The sequence below is a fragment of the Amphibalanus amphitrite genome, unplaced genomic scaffold, assembly GCF_019059575.1.
Source record: "Amphibalanus amphitrite isolate SeventyFive unplaced genomic scaffold, NRLGWU_Aamphi_draft 000163F_arrow, whole genome shotgun sequence".
NCBI lineage: Eukaryota > Metazoa > Arthropoda > Thecostraca > Balanomorpha > Balanidae > Amphibalanus > Amphibalanus amphitrite.
The window spans coordinates 1-25,086 of NW_024881658.1; the positions used below are offsets into that span (position 1 = coordinate 1).

General features: G+C 50.8%; 1 protein-coding gene across 1 annotated transcript in view; it reads left to right on the forward strand.

Moving 5' to 3' along the window:
- The first annotated feature begins 767 nt into the window (after positions 1-767).
- The window catches only part of LOC122383409 (four and a half LIM domains protein 2-like), a 154,899-nt gene continuing 130,580 nt past the window's right edge, over positions 768-25,086 (forward strand). Inside the window, exon 1 of the mRNA XM_043369770.1 lies at positions 768-1,624. Coding sequence (XP_043225705.1) covers positions 1,571-1,624 — 54 coding nt within the window. The 5' untranslated portion in view covers positions 768-1,570. The remainder of the gene's footprint in view (positions 1,625-25,086) is intronic.

A 25,086-nucleotide genomic window follows, 5' to 3' on the forward strand; every position in this document is an offset into this window, starting at 1 on the left:
CAGGTTGCTATATTCATTTCAGACCGTCACATTAATTAGTCTAAAATTCAGTGGTCTTCTATCCATATTAGATATTGTAAGCATTTTTTCATAACGCCATGACGTTTTATCCGTCCCTTTTTCTGAAAAAATCCATTGAAATGGGGCCAAGTTTTACTCTATCACATCGGTGCGGAAAGTTAGAACATTATGAACATGTGCCGACTACACTCAGACAGCGGTAAACTCTCATGTTTCATCACCTTGATGATGCTGGGTAGTGCACCGCAGTTGTGGTCAAATAGCAAGGATGCATGATGTCCTCACATGCCTGAAAAATTCCACAATTTATTTGATGGATACGCTTAGGTCGTGTTCTATAGTCTTTATAGTTTTTCGCCACTTTATTGGCCATCCCAGTCACATGCACTCAGGCCAAGCACGACAGTCATTAGTCTAACCACCATCGCGGCAGCCGTCAGACGCCATAAACCCACTTGAGGCAACCGATCATCGCAATTCAATTGTCGACGGTTTTCCGGTAAGCCGTCGGCGGCGTCGGTCAGATTTTAATCCCGCCTAATCGCCAGTCCGCCGCTGTGTCGCGCCGGGGTCGGGGCGGCGGCGGCGGGTCTCGTCGCGTCGGTCCTCTCTGTCGATGGGAGCTCTGGCGGCGGCGTGTCGCGGAGAGGCTGCGGATTGCGGAAACCGCCGTATCGCCACCAGACAGCACCGGAACAGTCCAGCCCGCAAGATAGGACGCCGGTTTCCGTTCGACGCTCGCCGCCGCGCGGCGGCTCGTGGCGCGGTGGCGCGGCTTAGCGGCCGGCTCCGTCCCCCCCCCCCCCGCTGTCGCCCAGGCCGCAGTCGGACAGAGCAGCCCCTGCGGACGACACTGGGCTGACGGCGCGACGAGTGAGCCTCTCGCGGAACGCCTCTCGGCGCGTCTCCGTGAGCTGCAGAGCCAGAAATCGACCGCTGCCGCTGCTGCCCGATTCACGGATTGTCACCGCGGGCTTTATCGTTGGTAGTTATAGCGCTTGTGGATTGCGAGTGTAAGTGGCATGCGCGGATTTCTGAGTACCGAGTGTGGAGTGCCGACGACTAATCTCTGGGTCCCGATTGCTGAGTGCCAAGCACCGAGTGCTGAGTGCCACACCCGGAGCAGATAGCTTGGTGGGTACTGGGTGCGATATCCGTGCCAGACTGCTTTGCTCAGTGACGCGAGGTGTACCACCTCCAGTGACCCATCTCGCGCGGACCAACGACAGACGGCCGGGCGGCTGCTGAGGTCAGGCTCACAGCCGGACAGTCAGCGTTCCGGGCCGCGCCCGCCCACCGCCGCTCCCCGGCTTACTCTTCCCGGGACGTACCGGAGGCTCATCGCGAGTTCTGGCCGCCGGGACCAGTTCTAACCGCTGTACTGGCCAGTTGATCGCTCAGTCACCGCTCTCAGTATTATCCAGCGTTCTTTGTTGAGGGAAGCACTGTTTTGACTCGTTCATTCACTCTGGTTGTGACGTTGGTGATATAATTTGTGATGCGCGACGTGCAAGTGAAGTGAAGTTACGAAGTGACGTTAAGTGACGTGATGAGTGTTCTCCAGTCCGCGCCGTCACCCGTCAGAGGAAAAGTCGTCATACCTGTGAGTTGAGGGCAGCAGGTCACCATCTACTGGTTACGGTTCATGTCACCGGACACGGTGTGTCAGGTGTCAAATATAGCATCATAACTACCTTAGCTCCGAAACCTGATGCCTGCTGCATTTAACTTAGGTGCCAGTTTATGTTTGTATGTTGTGATAAGCTTGCTTACTACTGGATTACTTGATTACAAGCTTACTTGATACTTGATCATGTGAGTGCCGCTTACGTATGTCACCGTTCATCTTAAATTACCAACTATGGAGCTACCTTATCTGGAAGAGGTAGCGAGTTGCTGGCCGGGGCCCGGGCTAGTCATAGCACGTACTCCGTAATCTTTTAGCGGGGATGACTCCTAAGGACGAGGAGTGATAATCGAACACCACAAAGAGAGCATCGCCAGGCTCTGATCACCCGTTCGGGGCTGATGAACCTCAGTGCCGCCTCGGGCCAGATCTGAACGCCAGCTTTAGTCTCGATCTGAACACCAGCTTTACTTCGCGCCTCTGGGTGTGGTCACGTCTCGTGCATTGTCACCGACCACCCCGCCCCATGGCCAGTGCCGATGTGCATTGTGCTCCTCACATACCGCTGGGGTCCCTCCGGGCATCTCGTGCGCTCCGACGGGGACCCGGCGAGCGTTGCCTGTTGCATGGGTCGTCGCCGAGACCTGTTGCATGGCTACACGGTGCCGAATGCTCCGGGTGCCTACCTGCCGGCCGGCCGACGGCCCGCACGCGGCGCCGCGCATAGCAGTCGTGCTCCGAATGCGGCCACTGATTAGCTTTATGGCGTGGCGGTGTGTCATTGCGGCCCGGCGGCAAATTATCATTACGACCGGCACGGGCCCTAAGTCGAGCGGTGACGCCGGGCCCGGCCGCCACCTAGCCTATCAGCTTTATGGTCAATCAGGGTGGCATTCTCGTTTGCAAGGCAAATTTGCCGGACATTGAGATGGCCACGCGATGCATTTGCATGTTTTGTTCCTTCGGGTGGCCTCCCCGCCATTACGACGGTCGCGTGTCCAAGCGGTAGACGCTAGGCTTTGGGCGCTCACGGCAAACAAAGATGAATGGGTCCTGCACATGGTTGAGTGACATCTTCACATTCTTGTTGCATCGCTGCATTCCCTGACAAATGACTATCACATTATAACTGCATGCCTTTTACCTTGCTGGCAACAGACTATGCACGTTCACCTTTTATTCCCTATCAGGATCGTAATCGCATCTGGATGCTAGTGGTACGTTCAGGCTCAGTGTCGAGTTCTCAAATCTCTGTCATTCGACCTGACCGTAGCGTCACATCGGACTTCCTCCGGGGTCGGTGCTGACTCAACCACTCACAGCGTGTGGACCCGGCTGACCCACTGTGAGGGGGTCAGTCACACCCTCCCTGGGTCGGACCGGTGACGCGCCCGAAAACAAACATTGCCGCTCGCCATCACCGCGTGAGCTCAGTAGAATGGACGTGCACTGTGGGGCGAGGATAGGTCAGCTGAAGAGTCGCCGGGTGCTGTTGAAGAGATATTTTTATTTTTAGTGTTGATGCACGTAAAAGAGCGGCATGCATGCATGGAAAGTTGCGAACATGTCTCAGTGTTTTGTTTCTTAATCATATTTGGCAACTTTAAAAGGGGAAGGTGTAGGATTTTCCATTCTCCATTTGATTATCTGATATAGTTCGTTTTTCTTAAGTTTGCCCCTCACTGTAAACGTCTTTTTGAACACAGCACGAGAATTGCTAGCTGAATTACTGAGAAAACTGGTTGGCGCACATTGTATTGTAGATATAAATAATATTTTCAAAATTAAGCTTTGAACACCGACGATTTAACGTTATGTTAAGCGCCGTGCAATTTATTTATTAGTTCACACATAATTCCTGAGAAGTCGTCTATCCCTGTGGGGCTGTAGGTATTGGCAAATACGAGCTACGAGTCTGTGAAATAGTAAATAAATTTGATCAAATTGATCGTCTGTCAAATCTGGTCAAATCAATGTGCGCCAACCAGTTTTCTAAGTAATTCAGCTAGCAATTCTCGTGCTGTGTTCAAAAAGACGTTTACAGTGAGGGGCAAACTTAAGAAAAACGAACTATAGTAGGTATGTGCCCACGGATATAGTTACTTGAGGTTAAATGCTTTTGGCTGGCCCACCCAAATTGTCTTCAATCGTCGTCATTCGGAATACAGTCTAAAATGCCTCCTTAATTAGGCTTATTTCTATTTCATAAAAAGATGTAGCTAATCACCAACGGTGGCTTCTGTGAGATAACCTTTGCGTATATTTGTAGTCATAATGCAACACACGGCATGGCTTTGATGGCAATGGTGGCATTTTGAATGCTCACATGCTGTTTCTAAATACAGCACAGACAACGTGCAGTAATGTGGGTTATTTATCTAAGAACCGGCGGTTGCCATGATAAATGAGTGGTAAGGACGCAAGGAATGATTTATTTTGTAAAACCGCGACAGCCGACGGATACACTAGTAAAGAAGCTCATAAAGCCGATGATGTCACCAGAACCAGGAATTAAACATCTATTGTTTGGCTGTCGGACCTGATTGGCTTTGTTTTTTTTTTTTTAAACCCTGATTCGTGTAAGACAACAGTCAGCTCACAGCTAGAGAAGCATGCAATCGGCCGGCAGATCAGGGAAACTGCAACCCAGTGAGCGCAAGAACCAAGTTGATGCTGCCGATGCAATCAATGACTTTGATTGCTTTACATTTATACCTCTTAAGTGTATAAATTTGTTATTGCAAGATATGATATTTTGTTATTATCATTTTTCATGTTCTTTGCCATGTTTTAGGCTTTCATGACATGCAGATCAGTTTTATGAGCTGCACCATTTTCGTGGTATGTTAAAGGGACCCTCCCACCTTAACATTAGATTTGAGTTGAGATAGCCAAAATGGGGTCCCTGGCTCACAATTACCGGTTTCGGCACTCACAACATCGAGAAATGCCTTAAATCGGAAATATTGAATTTCAAAATTGCAGCATTTTGATTCAGAGGGGCTAATGCTTAGGAATACCCCTCTGAATGTGTGACGTCAGCGCAAATACCTAACGATTTTTTAATGTTTGACTAAAACGTTTTGTAGCACGCGGTGGTATATGCTATTTGCGCGCAACATCTGCCGCAAACGCCGCACTTCTAAAATAAAGTCGCTAGAAACAGCGGAGATCCCAAAAAAGTAAACAAAAGTAAAAGTCTAATAATGTAAATAGAGTGAATAACCTTATGCTCATGTTATATGTTGCAAATTGATATAATTAAAACTAAATTGATATATTTCGATATTGCACCGTCATCAGAATAAGAATAGCAATTAAGCAGCGAAACAAAGCCGATTCAAACGGAATACAAAACGTGCATCTTTTGATATGGTTCTCGTTGGATAGGGTCGATCAGTACGTACAATCATTCAAGTGCGTGTCAACAGGGGCGGCGGATTCGGGGGGGCAGGGGGGCAGCTGCCCCCCCTGGCAAACTCGGGGGGGCAAAAGTATCTTTTTGCCCCCCCATAATTTGTGACAAAACTTAGACAAGAAACATATACCTGATTATTCTGTTCGATCATTGGCGGTCCCAGGGGGGGGCCACGGGGGCCATGGCCCCCCCTTTGGTGCTGAAAGGTGGGGCCATACTATCTTTTGGCCCCACCTTTCAGATCGAACAAAAGTCCTAGAGAAAGCTTTTTGTATGTTTCATTTTCTTTCTTGCGCCATCAAAGGACGTAAATTTCACTCATAAGTGGGCTCAGTTTCGCATTCTGTCAATTTGGCGGTCAGCGTCGCTGGCACCGGCTCACGAGTATGGCCGGATCTTATATGGAATATTAGCGTGGGTTTACTTGAGGCTCTCGTAGGCCCAGCAATGACTGGCATGAGACCCTCTTCGGCAGTGGCGGGTGGGCCCTGCCAAATGAGCGTGGCTCTACGACACTAAAGTAAGACCTCATGGGTTGGTGCTGTGCACCTTAGAAGCCCGGTGGTGACGCCGTATGCCGGTTTGGTTTCTTAAGGATTAGCGTGGGACCTCCGGGGCCTGCATAAAGTTTGCATGAGCTAGTATGTAATCTCAGAGGCCTGTGTGTAATTTGTACACAGTGGCGGTGTACACATGGCATCAGGGCCATGCCCCCCCCCCAAAGGCCAATAAAGGGGGCCATCATATCATTTGCCCCCTCAAACAACCAATGGGCCCCCATAGGTGTATGGGGCCCTGGCCCTTATTCGATCATCACGAGACTCACAAAAAAAACACGCCCAGCTCCCACACCGGTCTTTGAGCGTCCTACACTGACCTCTGAGGGAACTTCAGTGGCGGTCAAGCACCCACGTTGACCGCGAAGAGCCCACATCGACCTCTGAGGCCCCAAATCTTGCCTATGAATGCCCCTAACCGGCATCAGGGGCCCCAACTGGCGTCTGAGGGTCTCACACCGGTTTCTGGTGGCCTTATTTCTGTCTCTGGTGTCCCAAGACGAACCTTTCGGTGCCAATGAGGGCCCCGCACTGGCTGCTGAAGACCCGATGCCGGCCTCTAAGGGCCTGCATTGGCCTCTGAGGAGGGCCCATCTTGGCCTTTGAGAGCCCTCTGCTGGCCTCTGAGGTCCATCGACGGCTCATGCCGGTCTTTTAGGGCCCCACGCTGACCTCTGAGGGCCCCATGTTGGCATGTAATGAGTAAGGACCCACATTAGCCTCTGAGAGCCCAACTCGGTCTCTGATGGTCTGAAACTACTGGCCTTTGCAGTTTGCAGGCCCTGTACTGGTCTCTGAGGGCCATAAACTGGCCTCTAAGTGAAAACATACATGGTGGGCTTCTGAAGATCAGAGGGCTCACGCAGACTCCGGCACAGCCTATACGTTGGTCCTGATCGAGATAACTTTACGTCTTGATGGTCCCGCGCAGATTCCCTCATATTTCGACATCGGGACACCATGAGCCGGTGTGGGTCCTGGGGCTGGCAGAGACTGATGAAGTCCTTAGGGCTCAGAGCCAGTCTTTTTAGCAGTAGGACTAGGCAGGTTGAGTGAGCCCCGATAGAGCCGTTGCGAAGCCCCGCAGGAGTCTGCGCGCGGCCCTCAGATGCCAATTTTGAAAGATAGGAACCTTTGGGGGTCTCCAGAGGTAGGTGTACCTACTTGTGACGGACCAGATACGTTTATATATCGATAAATATCTTCCAGTGGAAGAGCTGATGATGAATCAAATATTTCGCCACATTGGAAGAACCTTTAAACGTGTATTTGTCTCGCGGATTTTATTTTTAGTTGTTTGGTGCGACCGCTGAACTTTGCAAAACAGGCGATCGATTTTCATTCTTTATTATTATCAGTATAAATTTGCATACATTTGGTTTAAAACGAATAAACAGATGTGTTGCGCAATTTTGCTGGTATGATGAATAGAAGAAGATCGCCTCGGTGGACAAACGAGTCCGCTACATCATGAAAATCGATCATGAATTGCCAACGTAAGTAACGTTAGCCAGCCGTGTAAGCGATTGCAGAAACGTAATTTGATCTATGAAATGTGCATCACAATTTACTTAACGTAACGTACCTAACTCATGACCTCAAGATGGATGCCAACGATGCCAACAAGACTAATGACGAAACTTCGAGCTGCAAGTCTCACCGATCGAGTTATACGACGGTATCACGAGCGTCTGCGAGATCGGTCAGAGCTGCTAGTACACGACTGCGGCAGCTAGAAGAGCAGCAACGGCTTGAAGCAGCAGCCGAGGAATCTAGAAGACAGCTGGCGGAAACGAAACGACAGCTGGAACTAGCCAGAGCAAGACACGCGCTGGAACTTGCCGAGATCGACGAACAAGATCAGGTAGAAATGGAGGAATGTGCACGATCCCTCCGTCATTCTTCTCAAGACGTGACACTGTGTGACCTGACGAATGCCATTGAATCCCAGCCAGAGAACGACAGTCGCCGGACATCAACTCGGCTGGAACCTGCAGGGTCGCACCGGCCGGAGCCAGACTCACTTCAGTCTGAGCCGGTCTCGCACCGACCTGAGCAGGTCTCGCACTGGCCTGAGCCAGTCTCGCACCGGCCAGAGCCACCCTCGCACCAACCTGGACCAGACTCACACGTACTTGAACCAGTCTCACACCGTCCTGATTCAATCTTCATCGTGAGAGAAAACCCCAAACTGGACATTCTGCCCTTCGATGGAAAGTACAGCCGCTATCCATTTTTCAAGCTTCAAGTCGATGAAGCCATGAGATCCGGCCAGTTCACCGACCTGCAGATAATTCGTCATCTGCGGGACAGACTCAAGGGGCCGGCCTTTGAAGCGGTACACGGAGCTCTCCTGTCTGGGTGTCCTCTGCTGAGGATTATGCACGCGCTCGAGTCTCGCTTCGGGAACCGCCTGCAAGTGACGAACGCCGTAACGACTCAGCTCCTGAACTTCGACACGATACGATCGAGCGACACAGAACTGCTCTCTCAGTTCGGCACGGCAGTGTATAACGCTATATCAACTCTTCAAGCAGTCGGCTTTGAGAGCGAGTTGGACAACTTGCACACGCTGCAGTTGTTGACGGGAAAGCTGCCACTGGAGAGCCAGCAAGCTTGGGGCGCCTACGCTCGGCGCCGATGTGAAGACGGGAGGAAGCTGTCGTGCGGTCTTTTCCACGAGTTTCTGGAAGAGCACATAAAGGATCGACAGTATGGCGTCATCGGCAGCAGCCTGCAATGCCATCCGTCACATGATGTCAAGAACCGCTCCGGCAGTCGCGGACGCACGAGCAGACGCGACCGTCACGAGCACCAACGAGAACGCCATGGCTACCATGGGGCCGGCAGGACGAGCCGCCCACCTGCCGAGCCTCCCACCTCTGTGTACGCAGCCAACGGATCTGCCCAGGGAACCCAGGGAGCCACAGCGCGTCGACCAGTGGCCTGTTTCTACTGTGGCCAAAATCACTATATAGCTCGCTGCGAACAGTTCCAGAGACTGACACCGAAAGACAGACTGTTGTAGCGAGGGGATTTAGAAAAGAAGAAGAAAGAGAGGATAATAACTGCTTCCTTGCGGGTAATCAAACGCCTTCTTTGCGGTTGATCCAGCACCGCGGTCCACTGTCGTTCAGCTGGTTGTAGAGGAACAGAGCTATTTGCTGCTGGAATGAACTCGATAGTTGAACTGGTAGAACAGGGGAGCTTGAGAGTCTTGGAAAAGATCCCGAGATAGATCTAGAGAGAGATCCAGATAGTGATGAGATCCTGAGATAGATGTAGATATAGATCCACCTGATAGAGATCTTGAGATGGTGTTGAGATCCACCTGAGGGAGATGTCTAGAGATCCACCTTGCATACAAATACATCTGATGGAAGATGCTTTTTAATTTAGAGGCTTGATGATTCTGTTCATTGTATAGACCATGATGCACGAGATGCTTCTTCACTGCTCGGATTAGGGATAGAGGTATCCGATCAGCTGGGTTTGCGGCACAGTTGGGCAGGTGAAGGACAGGGCATTCGAAGTCCCGATGACCACTGCCAAACATATGGGTGGTAATTACATTGATAAATTGAATGTGATCATTCGTCCAGTCACCCATTCCTATATCACTGGCCTTCCCATTAAGAAAATTGCCCACTTAATTCGTATTAGCGTTGCTAGTTTTAAGTTGCCCTCGAGATTAATTAGTTTGACTGTCCTAACTGAGCTTCGCTAAACTCCCATCGGCCTTATCCTAAGATTCATCCTTTACCATTCTCACTCTCATCCTCTTCTACGTTCGTTCGTCATATATTCACCCCAAATTTATTTAGCGCCCCTCGAATTCCCTCCGATGGCGTTAGGTGCCTGACTAATAGCGATCTCCCCGGCGAGATAAATGTCTCTTTCCGAAATCCATATGCATGCTCCGCTAACCGGCGACAAAGATACTTACCGCAGGGCCGTCCAGAATAATTGCATAAATATCCACCCTACTAATTTATGGGATTCACTACACGACCGATAGACTTATGGTACACACATACACGATTTATATCCGACTTATCTCTCTACCGGGAGAGATTACCTATGCCCTCTTCCGGTCCGCGTGTAACATTCCCGTTCACGACCCAGGGACCCTAGTTCATATCCTGGAACTATCCTTAACCATGGGATTTACTATTCAAGGCCTTACGTGTCCTGGAGTACATTCTTCCCTCCCCTGAGGCTGTCCAGTACCGATTAGAGTACCTTTACGAAATAAGTATGAGGACTTATCCGGGACACTACGGCTCGCCTTATCCGCCCTTTGGGTGACTCACCCCTGACCTTCGGCTTCTTGCCTTTGGCATAACTTACTCTCCACTGCATACTGTGCCAATCTTCCCCTTCCCCCCTGCCGTAGAAACCTCTCACTGCCTTCTCACCCAGTGTTACCTAAGCGGGAAAATTAACAGTGGCCGGTACCACTGGCGGAAAACGTGCATATGCCCTGCGTACGTGACGGTGTGTCCCTCTTATTATTCCGGTCTGGACGTGGGTTTCGAGAAGTGCATCTGTGTCTCATACAGTCATGCTGGTAAACGTTACGCCATAGGAGGCGGGCAAACAAGCCGTCTGTGCCTCACAATGCCCTGTGCCAATATTGTTGGAGTAATTATTGGCGCTAACCTCGCAAGAACGCGAATAGCAGAAACGCATAATTTAACCAAATCTAATCGTAATCTCAAGTCCTAATTGCTGCTACACGCGTGAACCTTATCATCAGTTCCTTCTATTACAATCCTAGCAGACCTTGAACCGCTCTTGATTTAATCAGACATATGATCTAGAACCAATTAACACGCATCGATCTGCCGTCTGGTTGTGATCCACCGTACCATAGTGAATTACTGAATGCTCAAACGGAAATGCCTCCTTGAAACTCGTTCGATAGCTTCTGATGGGCTACTAGTTACCTAAACAAATTATCTTTATAGAGTGCCAGAATATTGTCATAGGGTCCCTAGCCTTTCATAGGGAATCTAATTTAAATCATCCTATTAGCAGTAAACAATGCGTATCAAACGAAGTGCAGTCCTAGATATCATATAGCATATCATATTTAACTGTCTACGTTCTTATCCCGTTGCAACTTTCCGCAACTAACCAGACTCCTATACGTGACCTTCACCTACCGCCCGCGCCCCAATTACGGCTAACCCACTGCCCCTGTTGTGGCTGCTTCTCGCGCCCTCTGGCGGCTCAACGCCCGTGTCGGGAACGACGATTACGACGGCCGCCGGCCGGCGCCGCGTCGACAGTCGACAGTTGTCAAGGCCGCGCCGCGATGGGCGCGTCATCACTCGCGGTGCAGTACTGGTGTGTGCGGTCTCTTCGGGCCGGGAGATTCAACGGCTGTGTCAGTGAGTGTGAATCTGGTAAAATATCGCTTCGATATCTCCCTGTTCGACATCTCATCAGCTCCATTCCACGTAAGTTTTTTTTTTTTTTTTTACTCCTGTCCCATTTGATCGTTTCCCAACAAAGCTGGTCCTTTCTAGTATTTATTCTACAAAGCACAACGATCGGTACCTATATTAGTCGCATATTAGTTCTAACCACAAACATTTCTACATCTACCTGTTACTCGACATTTCGCAATTTCAATGACGCAAAGTGACCATCTAAAGTCGCAAAGTGTCAAACCGTCAACCTCAAACCACTGCTCGCAACTATGCACCTAAGTAACAGGAAAAATTCCGCCGTACGCTCAAGCATTCGTATCTGTCGCAAATCATAATTCATAGCCATATTCATAGATCGATCGCATGAATCAGTCGCCACCTTAAAACATTACATTCCTTTCAAACGTATTTACCTGTTCTATAATTGATTTCGACTTCCATTTTAGCTTCCATTTTAGATTACAGCAATATTACCAATGATTTCGCAATGCAACTTTTAGTGAGTACAGCACGAATCTAAACCCTTTATTTCACAAACGTTCCAACCTCAAAACGCACCTGGCCATCGCCCATAATAAATCGAACGAACCATCTTGACCGAAGACAAAGACATTTCAACGTTGTCACGCATCCTGTCATCAATTTCAGCGTTCGTGACACTGAGCTACTTATGTAAATTTTCGGATCTCGCTCTTGGCCTAATCGTGAACTCCCACTGACAATAACGGTTTGCTGGCGACTCTGACATGACCTCGAAATTCAGATCCTAACATGCTACTAGGGTGTCTGGACCAATAAGTTCAAAGTAATTTAAGTTTTCCAATTCCAATTGAGAGTGCATTTTATGGTAACCGAAAATGTTTGGCAGTCGTCACGGGCACGGCACGCTGGGCAGAGGGGGGGGGGGGGCAAGGATTGGGATTGAGCAGACTTTTCAACAACCCTCACATTCTGGAGTTCTCTGCGCTTCCGCTTCTCAGTGTGGTCTCAAGCGTCGGCGGTTGTCCTCCGGCTCTGGTCACTCGAACTGAAGAGGCTTCTCGCGGGTGACCCGGACTGACGGCGGCTCCCAGATGGCGTCTCCGGCTCCAGCTGTGGACTGTGACTCTCGGCTGCTCGACTGTGATTCTGCCTCTGGTTGGGTGGCGCACCCTTTTATAGTTGGGGGGGGGAGGGGTGACTGCCACGCCCTTGCGACGTCATCTTCCTCTGCCTTCTTCTGGTGGGTGGGGCCGTAAGATGGCGCCCTCTGTCCTGTTTAGTCACCTTGCTCCTCTGTGCCTGCAATTTTTGGCCGTCGAATCGTCTTCGTGTTGAGTGCTTTATCATTTTAGTAATCGCTGGCATAAAACAATCCCCGAAAGGTTTGTGATTTTCGAGTTTTAATTTTGATTCTTCAATTTCATTTTATTCAAACTTTTGTTTCCTTCCGTTTCGTCTGCCGGCAACGCCCCTTGTGACGTCACTCTTGCTCCGCCCACTGGCCCGGGTGTGGCCGTAAGTCAGCGCCTTCTTCCTCTGCGGAGATCTCTGGAACTACCTCATGAGGCCATTGTGAGGTCGGTCACCCGGTTGTTTTGCCAGGGTCACTCACCCTGGGCTGATGTACCCGACAAAGGAGGCTGTGTGCTCCAGCCGGCATCCATCCTTGACACTGCTCCATGATCTGTTGACATATCTTACTGATCCAGCGCTCCCAGCCGTTATCTGTCCTCGGCGTGGGTCCATGAGCTGTTGACAATGTTACTGATCCAGCTGTTACTTGTTGGGGTTCGAATCGTTCATCCTGCGGTAGCTGTCTCCAAAAGCGCGCGTCTTAATGGGAGTTTAACGGCTGCCCATTCTGTGCGGACAGTGATAGATTAGGGGAACTGGGGGGGGGGGGGGGGGGGGAATTGGGTGTGGGAAAGCGAGCTAGGCGTGTGGCCGGACTGCGAGGGAGAGGGACTGCCGGACCGAGCCGTGCCGAAAAGATACTACGTTAAATGTTCAAGATGTAGCGTGCTACATCTTCAGTCCAAACAACCCTAGTTGCGTCCTCGCAACTCATACGAAGAAAAGTCATACCCCTTACTCATCTAAATCTACACAATCATCTGATCTTCAGCAACGCCTACAACATGACATCGTATACCTAGTACAGTACACACACGCACCTGTTGTTCCTCGTCCCCACCTCAGTTTGTCGTTCACCAGATCCGGGTCACGGGCACCAACCACTTTGGTTAGCCCGATGTCGTCGGTGGCCGTTCGGTAAGTGGCTTCTCAGGAGGGTGAAGGCTGCCATGGCAGCCCAGGTGGGCGGCCTCAACAGCAGTTCGGGTGGCGGCCTCCATGGCAGCCCGGGTGGGCAGCCTTCACGGCAGCCCGGGTGGCAGCCTGGGTGGGGCGGCCTCCACGGCAGCCAGGGTGGGAAGATTCCACAGCAGCCCGGACGGCGGGTTCCGTGGCAGCCCGGGTGGGCAGCTTGCACGGCGGCCCGTGTGGGCAGCCTACATGGCAGCCCAGGTGGATGACACCTCTGTGGCAGTCCGGGTAGGCGACCTCCATGGCCGGCCCTGCCGCGACCTCTGTGGCCGCCCGGGTGGCAGGCTCCGTGGCAGCTCAGGTGAGCGACCTCCATGGCAGCTCAGGTGGGTGACCCCCGAGGCAGCACGCGAGGGCAACGCATCCCCGTGGCAGCCCGGTTGGGTGACCATCGTGGGAGACCCGTGACAGCCTCCGTTGTAGCTCAGGTAGGCGACTTCCGTGGCAGCCCAGGTAGGTGACCCTCGTGGCAGACCCGGTGACAGCCTCCGTGGTAGCTCAGGTAGGCGACTTCCGCGGCAGCTCATGTGAGTGACCCCCGAGGCAGCACGCGATGGCAATGCATCCCCCGTGGCAGCTCAGGTAGGCGACTTCCGCGGCAGCTCAGTTGAGTGACCCCCGGGGCAGCACGCGAGGGCAATGCATCCTCCGTGGCAGCACAGATGACATCCGTGGCAGCTCAGGTATGCGACTTCCGCGGCAGCTCAAGTGGGTGACCTCCATGGCAGCCCGGGTAGGTGACCTTCGTGGCAGACCCGGTGACAACCTCCGTGGCAGCTCAGGTAGGCGACTTCCGCGGCCGCTCAGGTGAGTGACCTCCGAGGCAGCACGCGAGGGCAATGCATCCCCGTGGCAGCACTGGTGACCTCCGTGGCAGCTCAGGTAGCGACCTTTCGGCGGACCAGGTGACCGCCGTCGCAGCAGCCCAGGTGGGTGATCTCTGCAGCAGCCCATCTGAATGGATCGTTTGGCAGTTGGTCTTGCAGCATCCTGGCACCCTCTCCTCGTTCACCAACATGATAATCGCCTTGGCTGTGTTGTGAAGACGACCGTGTTTGATTTTGATTCAGTACAACACGAGGATTTCGCCTGTTCTTCTTCCTCTTCTGCTTTTGATATTGCTGTCCTTTTATCCTCAATACTCTAGAAAGTTCGAGCTCTCCTTTGCAATACAGCAGCTGACCGAGACTTGGACTTGTTGTACAGCAGAACGTAGAAGAATTGATATGCTGATGCAAACAATTGTCAAGTTTCATTTTCGGCCTGTCTTCTGTATTAGTCTGATCCTTTGTTCATGAGACAGCTTCATTTCCTTATCTTATCTTCAACAACTTCTTCTATGTCCTTTTCAGTATTCGTAAGACCGCTTCCTCTCATCAGCCACCATCATAAGCTTCATCATCTTCACACATCTTTCTTTAGCTCATCCTCTTCCTTCACGTCGACCCCTGCAGCACGTTTATTTCCACTGCTGTCAGTATTTCGAACACCTGCTCAATTCTTCAACTTCCCTGTCATCAGCCACCATCATAAGCTTCATCATCTTCACACAGCTTTCTTTAGCTCATCCTCTTTCTTCATATCGACCCCTGCAGCACGCTCATTTCCACTGCTGCCGGTATTTCGAACACCTGCTCTATTCTTCAACTTCTTCCTCTTCTCCATACGGTTGACTTTCAATTCATCAACTTCGGGTTCGGCGGCTTGTGCCAGTCTACCAGCTTCACAATTTGAGAATTATCAAATCCCCACGTTTTGGGCGCCATTTGTAGCGAGGGGATTTAGAAAAGAAGAAGAAAGAGAGGATAATAACTGCTTCCTTGCGGGTAATCAAACGCCTTCTTTGCGGTTGATCCAGCACCGCGGTCCACTGTCGTTCAGCTGGTTGTAGAGGAACAGAGCTATTTGCTGCTGGAATGAACTCGATAGTTGAACTGGTAGAACAGGGGAGCTTGAGAGTCTTGGAAAAGATCCCGAGATAGATCTAGAGAGAGATCCAGATAGTGATGAGATCCTGAGATAGATGTAGATATAGATCCACCTGATAGAGATCTTGAGATGGTGTTGAGATCCACCTGAGGGAGATGTCTAGAGATCCACCTTGCATACAAATACATCTGATGGAAGATGCTTTTTAATTTAGAGGCTTGATGATTCTGTTCATTGTATAGACCATGATGCACGAGATGCTTCTTCACTGCTCGGATTAGGGATAGAGGTATCCGATCAGCTGGGTTTGCGGCACAGTTGGGCAGGTGAAGGACAGGGCATTCGAAGTCCCGATGACCACTGCCAAACATATGGGTGGTAATTACATTGATAAATTGAATGTGATCATTCGTCCAGTCACCCATTCCTATATCACTGGCCTTCCCATTAAGAAAATTGCCCACTTAATTCGTATTAGCGTTGCTAGTTTTAAGTTGCCCTCGAGATTAATTAGTTTGACTGTCCTAACTGAGCTTCGCTAAACTCCCATCGGCCTTATCCTAAGATTCATCCTTTACCATTCTCACTCTCATCCTCTCTCTACGTTCGTTCGTCATATATTCACCCCAAATTTATTTAGCGCCCCTCGAATTCCCTCCGATGGCGTTAGGTGCCTGACTAATAGCGATCTCCCCGGCGAGATAAATGTCTCTTTCCGAAATCCATATGCATGCTCCGCTAACCGGCGACAAAGATACTTACCGCAGGGCCGTCCAGAATAATTGCATAAATATCCACCCTACTAATTTATGGGATTCACTACACGACCGATAGACTTATGGTACACACATACACGATTTATATCCGACTTATCTCTCTACCGGGAGAGATTACCTATGCCCTCTTCCGGTCCGCGTGTAACATTCCCGTTCACGACCCAGGGACCCTAGTTCATATCCTGGAACTATCCTTAACCATGGGATTTACTATTCAAGGCCTTACGTGTCCTGGAGTACATTCTTCCCTCCCCTGAGGCTGTCCAGTACCGATTAGAGTACCTTTACGAAATAAGTATGAGGACTTATCCGGGACACTACGGCTCGCCTTATCCGCCCTTTGGGTGACTCACCCCTGACCTTCGGCTTCTTGCCTTTGGCATAACTTACTCTCCACTGCATACTGTGCCAATCTTCCCCTTCCCCCCTGCCGTAGAAACCTCTCACTGCCTTCTCACCCAGTGTTACCTAAGCGGGAAAATTAACAGTGGCCGGTACCACTGGCGGAAAACGTGCATATGCCCTGCGTACGTGACGGTGTGTCCCTCTTATTATTCCGGTCTGGACGTGGGTTTCGAGAAGTGCATCTGTGTCTCATACAGTCATGCTGGTAAACGTTACGCCATAGGAGGCGGGCAAACAAGCCGTCTGTGCCTCACAATGCCCTGTGCCAATATTGTTGGAGTAATTATTGGCGCTAACTCGCAAGAACGCGAATAGCAGAAACGCATAATTTAACCAAATCTAATCGTAATCTCAAGTCCTAATTGCTGCTACACGCGTGAACCTTATCATCAGTTCCTTCTATTACAATCCTAGCAGACCTTGAACCGCTCTTGATTTAATCAGACATATGATCTAGAACCAATTAACACGCATCGATCTGCCGTCTGGTTGTGATCCACCGTACCATAGTGAATTACTGAATGCTCAAACGGAAATGCCTCCTTGAAACTCGTTCGATAGCTTCTGATGGGCTACTAGTTACCTAAACAAATTATCTTTATAGAGTGCCAGAATATTGTCATAGGGTCCCTAGCCTTTCATAGGGAATCTAATTTAAATCATCCTATTAGCAGTAAACAATGCGTATCAAACGAAGTGCAGTCCTAGATATCATATAGCATATCATATTTAACTGTCTACGTTCTTATCCCGTTGCAACTTTCCGCAACTAACCAGACTCCTATACGTGACCTTCACCTACCGCCCGCGCCCCAATTACGGCTAACCCACTGCCCCTGTTGTGGCTGCTTCTCGCGCCCTCTGGCGGCTCAACGCCCGTGTCGGGAACGACGATTACGACGGCCGCCGGCCGGCGCCGCGTCGACAGTCGACAGTTGTCAAGGCCGCGCCGCGATGGGCGCGTCATCACTCGCGGTGCAGTACTGGTGTGTGCGGTCTCTTCGGGCCGGGAGATTCAACGGCTGTGTCAGTGAGTGTGAATCTGGTAAAATATCGCTTCGATATCTCCCTGTTCGACATCTCATCAGCTCCATTCCACGTAAGTTTTTTTTTTTTTTTACTCCTGTCCCATTTGATCGTTTCCCAACAAAGCTGGTCCTTTCTAGTATTTATTCTACAAAGCACAACGATCGGTACCTATATTAGTCGCATATTAGTTCTAACCACAAACATTTCTACATCTACCTGTTACTCGACATTTCGCAATTTCAATGACGCAAAGTGACCATCTAAAGTCGCAAAGTGTCAAACCGTCAACCTCAAACCACTGCTCGCAACTATGCACCTAAGTAACAGGAAAAATTCCGCCGTACGCTCAAGCATTCGTATCTGTCGCAAATCATAATTCATAGCCATATTCATAGATCGATCGCATGAATCAGTCGCCACCTTAAAACATTACATTCCTTTCAAACGTATTTACCTGTTCTATAATTGATTTCGACTTCCATTTTAGCTTCCATTTTAGATTACAGCAATATTACCAATGATTTCGCAATGCAACTTTTAGTGAGTACAGCACGAATCTAAACCCTTTATTTCACAAACGTTCCAACCTCAAAACGCACCTGGCCATCGCCCATAATAAATCGAACGAACCATCTTGACCGAAGACAAAGACATTTCAACGTTGTCACGCATCCTGTCATCAATTTCAGCGTTCGTGACACTGAGCTACTTATGTAAATTTTCGGATCTCGCTCTTGGCCTAATCGTGAACTCCCACTGACAATAACGGTTTGCTGGCGACTCTGACATGACCTCGAAATTCAGATCCTAACATGCTACTAGGGTGTCTGGACCAATAAGTTCAAAGTAATTTAAGTTTTCCAATTCCAATTGAGAGTGCATTTTATGGTAACCGAAAATGTTTGGCAGTCGTCACGGGCACGGCACGCTGGGCAGAGGGGGGGGGGGGCAAGGATTGGGATTGAGCAGACTTTTCAACAACCCTCACATTCTGGAGTTCTCTGCGCTTCCGCTTCTCAGTGTGGTCTCAAGCGTCGGCGGTTGTCCTCCGGCTCTGGTCACTCGAACTGAAGAGGCTTCTCGCGGGTGACCCGGACTGACGGCGGCTCCCAGATGGCGTCTCCGGCTCCAGCTGTGGACTGTGACTCTCGGCTGCTCGACTGTGATTCTGCCTCTGGTTGGGTGGCGCACCCTTTTATAGTTGGGGGGGGGGGGGGAGGGGTGACTGCCACGCCCTTGCGACGTCATCTTCCTCTGCCTTCTTCTGGTGGGTGGGGCCGTAAGATGGCGCCCTCTGTCCTGTTTAGTCACCTTGCTCCTCTGTGCCTGCAATTTTTGGCCGTCGAATCGTCTTCGTGTTGAGTGCTTTATCATTTTAGTAATCGCTGGCATAAAACAATCCCCGAAAGGTTTGTGATTTTCGAGTTTTAATTTTGATTCTTCAATTTCATTTTATTCAAACTTTTGTTTCCTTCCGTTTCGTCTGCCGGCAACGCCCCTTGTGACGTCACTCTTGCTCCGCCCACTGGCCCGGGTGTGGCCGTAAGTCAGCGCCTTCTTCCTCTGCGGAGATCTCTGGAACTACCTCATGAGGCCATTGTGAGGTCGGTCACCCGGTTGTTTTGCCAGGGTCACTCACCCTGGGCTGATGTACCCGACAAAGGAGGCTGTGTGCTCCAGCCGGCATCCATCCTTGACACTGCTCCATGATCTGTTGACATATCTTACTGATCCAGCGCTCCCAGCCGTTATCTGTCCTCGGCGTGGGTCCATGAGCTGTTGACAATGTTACTGATCCAGCTGTTACTTGTTGGGGTTCGAATCGTTCATCCTGCGGTAGCTGTCTCCAAAAGCGCGCGTCTTAATGGGAGTTTAACGGCTGCCCATTCTGTGCGGACAGTGATAGATTAGGGGAACTGGGGGGGGGGGGGGGAATTGGGTGTGGGAAAGCGAGCTAGGCGTGTGGCCGGACTGCGAGGGAGAGGGACTGCCGGACCGAGCCGTGCCGAAAAGATACTACGTTAAATGTTCAAGATGTAGCGTGCTACACTGTCGTGGGTTAATACGAAGAAAGCCTGCGTCCGCTGTCTCAACACATCCCACCAGTCATCTGACTGTCACCGAACAGGACCGTGTGGCATAGAAAACTACACGCAACATCATCATCGACTTCTACACCCGGCTCAAGGAAGCACGACTGTGATCAACGCGGCGAAGGATGGACACACGTCCATTCTGATGAAAACGGTCGTCATCGAAGTCTCCGGCTCCACAAAACGAAGGTGTGTCGCCTTCCTGGACGAGGGAAGCTCAGTCACGCTCATGACTGATAAGCTGGCACAGGAACTGGGACTTCACGGGAAGCGTCAAAATCTGCGCATCAAGACAATGTCTGGACTGACTTCAGTCAACTCGTGTGAACTCACCCAGGTGACCATCGAGAACATCCATACCGGTTCAACACACCTGCTGGATAAGGTGGCTACTGTTCCCGAGCTGCAAATAGACAAGAATCCCGTGACGGCAAAACAGCTGAAGCGCATGTTTCCCGAGATCGAAGAAACTGGGATCAAACAGCTGGATGAGCCGCCTCAGATGCTGATTGGCCTTGACCACGCGGAGCTCATCGCCACTCAGAAGATCATCAAGACGTCGAAGAATGGTCCTCTGCTCCAGGAAACGAAACTGGGATGGACCATAACTGGGCGCGTCATCGCTACGGAAGACACCGAGACAGAGTGCGTAAACTTTCTGAACAAATCTCTGAACATGTATCGGGACGACAGCGCTGGCAGCGCCGCCTACTCAACCGACAGCGACTGCAGCGACATCTGCACGGCTGGGAGTGCTGGCGATCTGAGCGACATCTGGAGAACAGAGCACTTTGGCTGCAAGTATGCCTTCAGTAAGCCGCACAGCCCAGATGACAGGAAGGCGGAAACGATGCTACAAGAAGGGGCAAAATACGACGGAACAAGATGGACAGCCCCGCTTCTGCTCAAAAACGAAGATGAGAAGATGCCTGAAAGTCGAACGATGGCAGAACAGAGAGCCATTGCCTTGGAAAAACGACTGGACCGCTCTCAGCAAAAGAAAAACGGCAAAACACCAAGTCTCGCCGAGCTGGTGTACGAAAAAATGGAGAGAATGGTATCAGACGGCCATTTTCGAAAACTGAGTGAAAATGAAGCCCAAGAAGGACACAAGAATGTCTGGTATCTCCCACTGCTCGCGGTGCAAAATCAGAAGAAGCCGAACAAGGTGCGCCTAGTGCCAGACGCTGCCGCGAAGAGCAATGGCAAGAGCTTGAATGACTTTCTTCTCCAAGGGCCAGACCACATGAACTCTATACCGGGGATTCTGTGCCGCTGGCGGGAGAAAAGAGTAGCAGTGACCTCTGACGTCATAGCTATGTTCAGTCAGATCAAAGTGCGAGAAGAAGACCGACCACTTCTGAGATTTCTGTGGCGGGGCTCACGTCGTACGGGCCGATTTGATGTGTACGAGTCTCCGGTGGTTATTTTCGGTGCCACCTGCTCACCAAGTATCGCTGAGCACTGCTTCCGGCGCACGGCGGACGAATTCACCGAAGACGAGGCAGTGAAGACAGCCGTACGAGAGGACACCTACGTGGACGATATTGTCACCGGTACAGACACCGAACACGAGGCAGTGAAACTGATTGGCAGCGTCACAGAAACACTCAAGAAAGGAGGCTTCAAGCTGGGCCCGTGGGCCTCAAACTCTGAAGAAGTCCTCCACACCGTCCAACAGGAGCAAGAACAGCAAGACAGTCGGCTGCAAAGAACGTTAGGAGTCGGCTGGGAAGCTCGCCTCGACACTCTAACCTATGAGCCAATCGCTCCGCCGGAACAGCTAACGAAGAGAACACTTCTATCGACAATGATGTCGGTGTACGATCCGATTGGATTCTTGACAGGATTCCTCCTGAGAGCGAAGGAGCTGTTGCAAGTCCTGTGGAAGTCAAGCGTCAAATGGGACCAAGAACTACCGAGTGAAGTCCAGCAGAAGGTGAAGATGTGGATGGATGAGCTGACGCAGACGAGAGATCTACACATCCCACGTCACATCTTTCGTCAGGAGGCCGGCATCTCTTCTGTCGATCTGCACGCGTTCTGCGACGCAAGCGAGATGGGGTTCTGTGCAGTGCTATACTATCGATGGATCGACTCGACTGGCTGCATTCAAGTGAGCTTTATCTCTGCTCATTCTCGCGTTGCTCCCGTGAAGAAAATGTCTATCCCAAGACTCGAGCTTCAAGCTGCCGTCCTGGCCAGCAGAATGATAGCCTTCATCAGAAAAGAAACACGGACCGGCATCAAGTCGACAACATGTTGGTCGGATTCGAAGAACGTGCTTGCTTGGCTGCGCAGCACGAACCGAAGATACAGTGTATTTGTCGCAAACCGTATTGCGGAAATACACGACGTCACGGGGCCGGCTGACTGGCGTTACGTGCCGACGGCGATGAACGCCGCAGACTCTGGCTCCAGAGGCCACAAAATCGAAGATTTGTGTCCTGACAAGGAGTGGATTCGAGGGCCAGAGTTCCTCTACAAACCGGAGACAGACTGGCCAGATGACTGCTCAGATGCAACCGGCATTCTCGAGACGGACATGGAATCCAAACCGGTGGTGCTCGCTACAACAGTGAAGATCGAGCCCAATTTTCGAGAAAGCACGCCAGATCTTTCCCGATTCTCGCGCTGGACAGTGGCGGTGCGCACTGTGGCCAGAATACGAAGATGGCTCAAACTTGTCCGAGAAAGAAAACGCGGACCACTCACGGCTGATGAACTACGTGAAGCGGAAGAAATATGGACGAGAAGGGTCCAGGGTGATTCTTACCGTGATGAACTCATATGTCTTCAACAAGGACATCCGATCAAAAACAAGAGCCAGCTCTCAGGCATGACCGTTGGGTTGTTGGACGGCATCATTTGCCTCGACTCTCGCGTGAAGCGGTCTCCAGAGCTGTCACCGACTGCGAGAAATCCGCCGGTGCTAGCCCGTGACCACAAATACACGGAGCTACTGATCGAGCACCTGCACCAGAAAATGGGACACCGAGCGCACGACGCAGTTCTGGTGAGCCTCCGACTGAAGTGTTGGGTGCCGCAAGCCGCTCGCAAGATTCGCTCGCTTGTGGCAAGATGTCAGACCTGTAGGGTGCGGAAGGGGAAGCCACAGACGACAAGAATGGCTCCGCTTCCGTTGGCCCGAGTCACTATGCTCGAAGGCGCCTTTCGGGCGACTGGTATGGACTATTTCGGCCCGATGAAGGTGAAACGGGGGAAGACAGTGTCGAAGATCTGGGGCGTACTGTTTAGGTGTCTAGCCACGCGTGCCGTGCACATAGAGCTGACGGACAGCCTGGACACTGACGCGGCCCTGATGGTGATATCAAGATTCCAGGCGCGACGAGGAAACGTGCAAGAACTATGGTCAGATAATGGCAAGAATCTCACCTCGGCAAACAAGGCTCTGAACAAGCAACTCAGAGCGCTGAACCAAGACCAGATGATGGCAAAGCTGTCTCTGGAGGGAATCAAGTGGCGATTCATCCCGCCGTCCGATCCTGAGGCAGGTGGCGCTTGGGAGCGCGCCATTCGTACGGTGAAAGACACGCTAAAGATCGTCTTGAAGGAGCAGACCCCGCGGTTCGAGGTGCTACAGACGGTCATGGCAGAAGTGGAGAAAATCATCAATTCGACGCCGCTGTTCCACGTCCCAGTGGATGCAGCTGATGACGATGTGCTCACGCCGTTCCACTTCCTCATCGGCCGCGCTACCCCTGCTTACCCGGTGGGCTCGCAGGTGCAAAGCAGTGAGTGTCTTCGTCGAAGATGGAAGCACGCTCAGGTGCTAGCCGACCATTTCTGGAGAAGATGGGCACGAGAATATCTCCCTACGCTAGCAAACAGATCGAAGTGGATCCAGTCGTCTCGCAACGTGGAGGAGGGAGACGTGGTGATCGTTGCAGATCCTCAGCATCCCCGTGGACTGTGGGTCAGAGGAGTGGTCACGGACACTGTGCGTGGCCCTGATGGAGTGGTGCGATCGGCTCGCGTGCGGACGGTGCATGGAGTGCTGCACCGCCCCGTTCGCAAACTCGTAGTGCTACAAGTACTTCGCTGTACATAAGATGTGCCTATCGCGAGCCATCCGTGCCGCGAGTGAAGTAATAGAACATGCCAGCCGTCACATATTGTCTCAACATGCATTGTTGAGAGAGGCCGGGGTGTGACGGACCAGATACGTTTATATATCGATAAATATCTTCCAGTGGAAGAGCTGATGATGAATCAAATATTTCGCCACATTGGAAGAACCTTTAAACGTGTATTTGTCTCGCGGATTTTATTTTTAGTTGTTTGGTGCGACCGCTGAACTTTGCAAAACAGGCGATCGATTTTCATTCTTTATTATTATCAGTATAAATTTGCATACATTTGGTTTAAAACGAATAAACAGATGTGTTGCGCAATTTTGCTGGTATGATGAATAGAAGAAGATCGCCTCGGTGGACAAACGAGTCCGCTACACTACTCTCTCCCGCCGCCACACAACTATATGGGTACTAATTTCATAGTCTGAAAATGCTCTCTGGGTTTCACATGCTTGTTCAAAGCAAGAGGTATCTGTATCTTTTCAGAATTGTTTTATAGTGCTAAGGTCATGAATCCGCGTTCCCGACCTTTCAGTATATGCTACACCGATCCGTCGTCATGGTGCAGTGGCCCGACCGGTGGAAACACCGTGGGACGGGAAATGGAACTAGTGATTTGGCTTAAATTGAGCTTAAAAATTTCACGCAAGAATGAGATGGATGAAGCATAAGCAATGTCAACTGCGCGGCACCTCGTGGACGTAAAAAATTAGCCGATCACCCCTCCGGTGATGGATAAATGTTATGTCCCGCGAGTGTGACTTTGGCCCCCCCTTTTGCCAGCGGCTGCGACCGCCAGTGTGTTCGATCATCTGAAGATGTTACCAGATGCCCATATACTTAATTATACGCGTTGCCTTTCATGACAAGTGTTCGCGTTCAATTGAACTTTTCCTCTCTTCAACCTAGTTTTGGAGGCATTATAAGCGTCAACGTGACGCAGCGGCAACCCAGGCCTTCAGTGACCGCTTACAGGGGCGACGGACACGGAGCGGCAGAGGAGGCATCGTTCCCTAAGAAACTTCTGGAGGAAGTTTCTTGCCCCTCCATAATTCGTGCCCTAAACATGAGGAACATTTCCATAGCCTGATATTGCAGCTATGCGCTCCTCCAGTTTGTCCAACGGTGCCTTTTGAATATGTGTACCTAAATGCTAACCATTTCCGCTTTATAGCATTTTTTGTCTTTTCAGATTCGATTTAGAGATATTTTAAGTGTGCAAGAGACGCAACTCACACCCTCAATGGTCGTTTGCCGCTATTTTGTACCTACATGAATGCCAAATCGCAAGCAAGCGGAGACGGAAGGGCTAGCCATTCGCTTGCGGGTAGTTTAGGACTGCAATGAGCGCTCGTAATAAGCCACTCCCCTGATTTTTTTTTTCGAGCG